General features: G+C 38.1%; 1 protein-coding gene across 1 annotated transcript in view; it reads right to left on the bottom strand.

Annotated features, from left to right (window-relative positions):
- FOXN1 (forkhead box N1) overlaps nt 1–5,423 on the bottom strand; it is a 25,146-nt gene extending 19,723 nt beyond the window's left edge. Inside the window, exon 1 of the mRNA XM_008950031.1 lies at nt 5,358–5,423. Coding sequence (XP_008948279.1) covers nt 5,358–5,423 — 66 coding nt within the window. The remainder of the gene's footprint in view (nt 1–5,357) is intronic.
- Nucleotides 5,424–8,615: the final 3,192 nt, after the last annotated feature.

The raw sequence follows: 8,615 nt of genomic DNA, 5'->3' as shown, positions 1-8,615 counted from the left end.
CAGGAATGATCATTTTAGTCCAAAAAGTCCCAAGGAATTCTGAAGTGCTTGAAGGCATCTTCTACTAACAGGGAGTAAACAAAAAAGTTCCAATATGTCTCTGTCTGCCTGCTTGTTTGTTTATTTATTTTAGAAACAAGATGAGAATTACTTTAAATGTAACCATAATTTTCACTGGATTAGTAGCTAGATGGAGTGCCTATTTTGTTTTTAAAGTACCAGGATTTTTAAGAAATCAAATAGGAAATTTAGCATGGAGTTTAAGATTAGCTCAGAATAACTCAGTTTTCTGCTCTTCAAGAATAAAACTTTCAATGTTTGCTTTGTTACCAGCTAAGTATGCTGAGATTTAGTACAGCAATTGCTGAATATTGTATCTGAACTTGTACCTCTGAATGAAGAGAAGAGAACTGGTCTGTCTTACTCACAGTTTGCTGAGCTGGGGATAGTGAATCCCCCTGTGTCTTCATCAGGTCTTGTTGGTCCCTTTCCAGAGCGTCCGAAGAAGAAAATTTAATATTTGATTGATCTTGGAGTAGTGAAACCATTACCAAACCCACGTCAGGTAGAAATCCTGTCATGACAAAATCACATTACAAGAAATATTTTATAAAACTTAAACTGTAAAAGAAACCATCCTGTTATGTGCCAAAGACTAGACAGTGTTAGACCTGCAGCTGGACAATAAGCCGTCCTGAAGAATTCCTAATACAGCTGAATTTTTGTTTTAGCTCTGAAAGAAATATTCTGTAGGTACAATTATAACAAAGGTGTGATACAGAGTTTATATGGATTTAACATGCAGTTTTTATAAAAATAAGCCATTGCTTTGTTTTTCATAGGTTTGTAAGTTAATGAAAATGTGTTGCTTTGGGATTATGCAGATTTAGCAATATTGCTTTCCTGAGAGGTTGTAATATAAGTGCACTCCAAGTGCTTTCAGTGGGACTACATGAAATAAAAGGGTTTTTGCTATCATTACTTAGGCCGATAGTTACTACAGACATATTTTCACTTTTGCTTTTTTATTAGTAACAATCACTTCAGCCTTTTCATTCTGTTCTGTATGATTAAATATATCTGAGATATGCAAATAACTTCATCATTCCATTCCTATTTTTGTTAGTTGTATCTCCTCTGAAGTTCCTGATCCTTGATCTTTGGATGTATGAGACGTATCTGATGGTGTTCTTCGGATTAAGAGGAATAAATTCAGCCTTCTAATATTCTACCTTCTTTTTTTTTTTTTCCTGGTCCTTGTTCACTGTAACCCTACACTAATACTACAAAAGAAGATCTTGCATCCTCTTACATGATGAACATAATGCCAGGTCTAGTTTGTACTTATGTAAAGATGTCTTGTGCTCATAGCTGAGATTTCAGGTGTACAAGTCAGGGGAAAAAAAAAAAGCCACTTTACTTCAAGAGTTAATTTGCAAGGTCTTTGCCACATGTTTAAACGGCTGTTGGGTAAATAACTAGGGGGTTTCTTAGGTTTGATTAACAAAGATATATCACCTAAAAATGGAGAAAACCTTTTTTTGCCCTTGTAGTTCAAAGAGAAATCTGTATTTATGATGAGTAAGACTGCACTGCCTGAGGGAATAAAGCACAATGGGGCTTGGAAATCAAGTATGAGACCTAGAGTAGTGTGTCAGGAGAAACGACATTAGATAATGTCAGAAATGTCTCAGGCACAGACTCTTCCCCCAGTAGCTTAACTGGAGGCTGATGAGGAGATATTCTTCTAACTCTCACCTTGAAAGAAGCAGGTGGGAAAACTGACAACTGGGAAATATATGTGTGTGTATGTTTCTAAGTGTTACACACTGTCTGACCTCCTAGTGCTGGTTTCCCACTTATCTTCAGGTTACACAAAGCAGTGTCTGACCTCTCTTTCATACTGCAATTTTTCAGCCCAGCTGCCTAATTTGTGGTCTTAATCATTAGAATTTATTTAAAGCTTTTATACACTTATGATTCTTGCCCAGTGACTTTTGCACTGCAAGAGACATTTGAAAAATAGTCACAAGTAAAGAAAAAGGAGGAGCTTGATTTCAAGAAAAACAGAATAATGAAAATAAGAAAATAGGCAAGGTAAAAAGCTCTGATTGCAGAATGTAATAATGCTTGAAGCTTTTCTATTCCCATTATGTTTACCATTAGGATTTGTGACAGAACCAAATAAAAAGCAGCATTATCTAAAGGGTTAATTCAACAGGTCATAAAGGTCTGGCTTTGCTTACTGAAGGCAATCAGACTTTCCTTCTGAAGTCCAAGTGAATATTTCATGGTTATTTGCACAGTCAATACAAAAGGTCCAGGAAAACCGAATTATTACTGTTCCTCCCCCCTAAGACTTTCCTCAGGTTATGTTTATAAATTTCATTTTACTGTCTCATGGAGCTGGGTAGGAAAGAGTTTTATTGCCCTAAAAATTCTTCCCTGCATAGTGAAAGTGCTTTACTGAATATTAAATGAGAAACAGCCTTGTACTAAAACAATGTTGAGCTGATAATCTGCATTCATTGGCAGTTATTTATTGCCTGTGTCGAGAATCCATTTCAGAAGGATCTTCCATGTGGGGAAAAGTCCCAAATCCATGATCAAAGTACTGTTTTCAGTTTTCACATTAAGATTGGCACTGTTCTCCAGCAGCTCAGTAATAGCTGCCTCTCCTAGCTGTCCTTATCCTAGAAGTGGCATGTCATGGATATGTTTTGCTGCAAGAGCAAGACCTCTGACCATGTACTTCTGACTTTCTCATTTCTTTTCTTGAAGTCCAGACTTCATGCTCCAAAAGCCATTTGCAACTTTACTTTCACCAATACGTATCACAGCAGGTTATGAATACAGATAAATAGAAACTACCAGATTAACATACTGAAAAATCTGTGTTGTTGCTGTTCTTTAAATCTCATTTGTTTGTGGTTGTAAATTGTCCCCTGGAGATGCTAACTTTATTTTGTAGAAAGAATATGCAAAAAAAAACCCCAAACACCACTTTGCATTGTTAACACAGATTTTAGCAAAAAGAAATCAGACCATTTACTGAGAAATCTTCTTAAAGATAGAAGAAATTACGGCCAGAGAAGGTTGTCAATGATCAGGATTGCAATAAATCATTTACCAGAAACTGTTCCTGGGAGACAGAAAGCTTAAGGAAATTGTGGGTTGCCTAGATGTTGGACGTGTTCAAGAAAACAATGATGCTTTGATATGGACAAAGGTATCTGGTTATCACAGATGTAGCTGGAACCGTTTCTGCCCAGCTCATGTCATTTTTACTTTTGTAAATGTTGCGTGACAACCCTAAGCTCTTATGATAAGATAACTATCTTTAAAAAAAGAAAATAGTGAGAAACTGTAACCTCAGCTGAGTGTTTGGATAAGCAAGGTAGCAGCAGCTGATCTATTAGCTCTGCATGACTGGAGTCCTGTGGCAGCAATCCACAGTTGAAACAATTCTTGGTTTTGTGTCTTTTCTGGCTATTGGAGGACATTGTGCTGGTGATACACTTCAGCAGAGCTCGGCACTGGGCCGTCTGAGCAATCTGAACTGCTCTCAGGGCTGTGTGTTACTGTAAATGCCCTCTCTGTCCCTGGGGGCTGAGGTCAGTTTTCAGGAGAGGAAAGTGTGCTTGAATGCTCCCCAATTTGTAATTCATTCTGCGTGCGTGCCTTAGGCAGCTCACTGAGCCTTGCTTGACACTGGTTTGTGTGACCGACTCTCTTTTCTGCCCCCTTCCCAAGACACTAAATCCTCATCTTCCTCCCCAAATCACACTGATGTTTTACAGTGCAAGAAAGAAGTAACTACTGCAGATTTTTTTCCCCCGAGTCTTTTATGAGAAACAAGTCGGAGAATCCACAGTTTAGAATCCACTTTTCAGTTTATAGGTAAAAATCTGCCCTCTGATAATACCAAGTTCCAAATATTGTAGGAATGACCAAATTTTGCCACTAATACTTGCTGTATGTACAGGAATCTATGTGTTATTATCTGGGAAACATTCAGAAGGTAAGGAATTTATTAAAGAGAATGAGAAAAATTTTGTGGCTTACAATGAATGCAAGACATGCTTTCTAAGCTTCTTCCTGACAGGCTGACACCGAAGGCTGTGCTGAATCATGATTGGTGATTGCTATGATTGCTTTGTTGATCTCTAAAACCCTTGTCACCCAGGGTTGCCCTATCTTGAGAAAACACTTTCAGGAGCAGGATTTCAATCTGCACAGCACTAAACTCTGGGTTAGGCAAATCAATTTCTAACTGCTTTCTTGCTTCTCTTTATAGTACATGTTGGACCTTGATTATAGGATCCTTGAATAGCTTCTACAGAGCTTGTAAGGATTGCATATTCTTCTCATCTAAATTTAGATCTGTTTGTGAGTGTTTGTTTCATTTAGTATGTTATTTTTACTTTCTTATTCAAGGGTTCCGAGCTCTAGTGGTTACTGCCCACATTTAGCTATCTCTGGAAATAACTTGCATATTTAGTGGGAGCATGTGGGAAATGAGCTGAATTTGTCGGGGCTAGAGCAGTCATAATCTCAAGTATGGGTGAAGAATGTTTGCAGCCATGAGACCCTTGCTGCATCATATTACATGGGATGTGTTTTCTAACCTCTTAATAGTGACTGTCAGGGAGGAAAGAGGGTTTGGCTACAGCTGGATTACAGTTTTCTTGATGTTTCATCTCTCTCTGTGAATGCCTATGCAACAGCCCTTCTCAGAGTGAGATAAATAACCTGGATTTACAACACTGAATGAGTTTACAAGTAGGTAGTTGATTTTCAGAACTCTGTAGACATGTAGATTCTACTCAAGTAGATCTGGTTGTGGAATAATTCCATACGAGTTTGGGTTTGAAACCTGTTACATGAACGGACACTTGCCTAGAATAGTGATGAATTTAATGAGATAAATCTAAACAGGGCAAGTTGTCTAGTGGGATACTTCAGGTTTTAGGATTAACTCTAATATCATTTACTATTTTCATCAGAGAATTGAGAGAAAGCAAATCAAAAACATCTACATGTAATAGTAAATTAAAATTGTGTGTTAAGACAAATATTTTTTGAGGGGATTTGGGTGCTAGAAATGTGGTAGCATTATGAAATAGCAGAAGTAGTAATGAAAAATGGGAAAATGATGAAGTAGTAGCCTGGATCTAGCAATTCTCTGAGAAATTTAATAATGACAGCATAGTGGTCTGCAGTATCACAAGCCATTAAGTAGTCTACCAAAATTCTGGGCCACCTACACCAAGATACTGAATTCATGTAGAAGGATGCCATTTTTTACGAGATCATTCATGAATTATTGGGGTTTATTTCTTTTCATTAAGGGCTACCTGTAGGCAAGCCTGAATACCAGGTGATGACTGTACTATACAGAGACTCAGGGTAGTTGCCACCATGTCCCGCTGTGCTCTCAAGCAGAAGAGGTCAGGAGCTTTAAAACATCCAGGTGCTTCCTGGTGGGATGAGAGAAAGGGAAGTGTTTGCAGCAAATTTTTAATCTGCTGTAGGAACCCATCTATAAAATACTACAACTATATAAACCATTTTTTAAATGATTTTTTTAAAGGCATTTGTCCTAAATCTATTGTATGCACAAAAAATTTTAAGGAATAGATCTAGAACACTTCTCTGCATGGCTGAACATAGTAAAATATACAGTCAATATTGGTATCACTGTGGTCTTTAGTCCATGTTCTCATCCTTACCTCCACATTTTAGCTTTTCCTTTTTGTTTATATTTTCTTTTTCATATGTTACTTCTGACACCACCTGTGAGGAAGGAGGGGCATGTCTGTCCCTGCAGAGGACTTAGTGTTTGTGATTTATTATGTTTTTGTTATAATTTCCTCTTTTCCAGGCTGAAACTTACTTGTTCATTTCACATTCTGAAGCCATTCCAAACCTTTGGATATACCTGCAGCCTTTCTTTGAACAACTTCTTATTCTGCTAACACCTTTCATGGGGTGGGAGGACCAAAACTACACATATCATTCAAGATGTAGACATACCATGGTGATAACATAGCAAATTTTCTCCAAGTACACAGCAATTCACTCAAAACAGAGAAAAGCAGATCATGGGGTTTCTCCTTGGCTGCATTACATATCCTGTTCATTTTGGGTACGTATTTCATCTCTAATTCTGAAGTATTGATTTATGCAGAAACAGGGAACATGGAAAAAAAATCATGCAGTATGACTGAGAAAAAAACACCATAAGAACTTCCATACTTCCAGAACTTAACAGAGAAAACTCCCTCACAGGCATTGAACCAATATAATTAGTTCAGCAGAAAAGGAACTCAGCACTGAGCAAAAACCAAGCATGGAAAATCTTAGCTAAGAAGGAGAACGGGCTTGTTATTTGGACTTGGTTTTCCTTGCACCCTTTTCCTCATAATAAACACTAATAAGTTTTTCCAACTACACCAGTCACCAATTAACCTAATAGAAAAAGATGTTAGCTCTCCTTACCAGCTTTGCAACTCCACTGGTATTTTCAAAACCCTGTCCTTTGCATACTCTGTCCTGTTTTCTGGGTGAATGATTGTGCTGTTTCCTGAATGAGGAGTATGAAATTTCATTGCTTTATACTAGACATCTAAGCATGAAGTCAGAGACAGTTCCAGGAGTTGAAGTGGTTAATATGATACAGAAACTGTGTGATTCTTTCATGAATAACCAGCTTGGTTGGCAGGTCAAACCAGCACAAGAGATAACGGCGTAGCGTGTTCACGGGCTGATCGGAGCAAGTATGTAACTGAACTCTTTGCTCTGAATTCAGAACAAAGTCTTTCTCTGCAGCAAGTCTGGGGAGTGGCAATGTATAGATGCAACAAATATAGTAAGGATCTACCAGTACAATCATGTGACACAAAAAATTCATAGGAAGAAGCAAAGACAAAGCAGCAATATCCATTAAATTGAATGGTAGATAAAGAGATACCTTCTTTGGCTCAAAAATTAATGATCTGCAGATTGTTGAAAGCTAGGAGAATATTCTGGAGAGTTATCACTTTGCTCTCTGCTGGGTATCCCTCACAGTCCCTGCTTCAGTGCTTCACTCTTACCTTTTTTATAGCCCTGTTCTGCATAATTTTTCTTCACCTTCAATGTCCCTTTTTCCTATCATTGTGCAGGTTGTCTCCTAGTAGGTACTCCTTTATGTTCTTTTTCCTGCACTCTCCCTGTTGTTAAAGTCTGTGTCACTTCATTTCCTTCTATCATGTTGTTGGTTATTTTGATATATTCCAACATACCCCTTTCCCTTCTTCTGTGGCTGTTCTAGTTCCTGGATTCCAGAGTGTCCTATGTGCTATCCACAGTGTTTTCCAAATACTTCCAGAGAAATCACAACTGGTTTTAAAGGCAAATGCTAAGAGATGAGATTGGTTAATGTTTCAAAACATGAGAACCATTGAATGATACAATAAGTAACATGGGTCAGGAATTGTCAACTGCTCTGTACCCAGCTTACAGCAGGTTGTGGCCCTGTGCCTTGCTTCTTATGTGCTAGTGTAGCAAATATGATTAATTGGAAGCTGTTCCCATGAGTTACCTACCAATAGCTTAAGGGTGCTGTGCAATATGGTGTACCCTATTAATCCTCTTTGGGGAACATCATGTAGGGGGGACACATGGCATAGATCCTTTGATAGTCTCGTAGTTTGTTTTACATTCCTTTTTCTCTGTCAGTGAGTCATGTTCATCTCCCTGTGACTTGAGAGTTCATCTTGGGATCTCATGCCATCTTTCTGTCTTTATGAGAAGGTGTGTATGATGATCCACCCTAATGGTTTCTGTTGCTGGCTGTGGCAGCATGTTTTATGATGGGTGTGGTACATTCCCATTTTCTCTGTTGTGCATGTACAGTATTCACCTTGCAGCCCCACCCGTGGCCACTCCCACCCTCCCACTGGGAATCGCCCACAGTAAGCTCTGTAATTACCTTTATTTGATCTGAGGAATGGATTTGGGAATCTTATTTGCACAGTCGTAAGCTGAGTATGTTAAAACAAAAAACAAGAAAACTTTGAATGGCTGATTCACTGAGCAGTGATGTGTTAAGTAGGGAAACGGCAGAGACACAGATAACCAAGTTCAGGAGCTGTTTAACTAAAGTGGTTTTGGAGTTTTTGCCTTGGCAAATAGACTACAATACATGTATACATGTATTGTATGAGTACAATACATGTATACAAAGGGGAATTTCAGTTATTATGACCTATTTTGAGTTCTTAGTGTTGGCAGGCAAAGCTGCTGTAAGTTACAGTTTTGATTGGAACAGTTTCTGTTAGTTTTACATTAAATTGAACTGAATCAGTGCAAACTACACTTTGTACTTGTTTGACGTGTTTCGTCCGGGTTATGCAGAGTGGTTTACACAGCCCTAGAAGACTCTTAGTGAAGAAAAGAAATTGTATACAGCCAGAAGTAATGCAGCACTAGCTCAAGAGTTTAGTTTCTGGGGAAACCTTTGAAAAGAAGAAAAAAAAAAAAAAAACAACCAGAAAAACCAATAAGAAAAAACCTCCAAGACTCAAGCTCCTACTTTGGCTTCTTAAGATCAAAGGTCTTTCAGCATCCAC

This window comes from Merops nubicus, unplaced genomic scaffold (genome assembly GCF_000691845.1).
Source record: "Merops nubicus isolate BGI_N331 unplaced genomic scaffold, ASM69184v1 scaffold25971, whole genome shotgun sequence".
Classification (NCBI taxonomy): Eukaryota; Metazoa; Chordata; class Aves; order Coraciiformes; family Meropidae; genus Merops; species Merops nubicus.
This window is presented reverse-complemented; position numbering and strand designations above follow the sequence as displayed.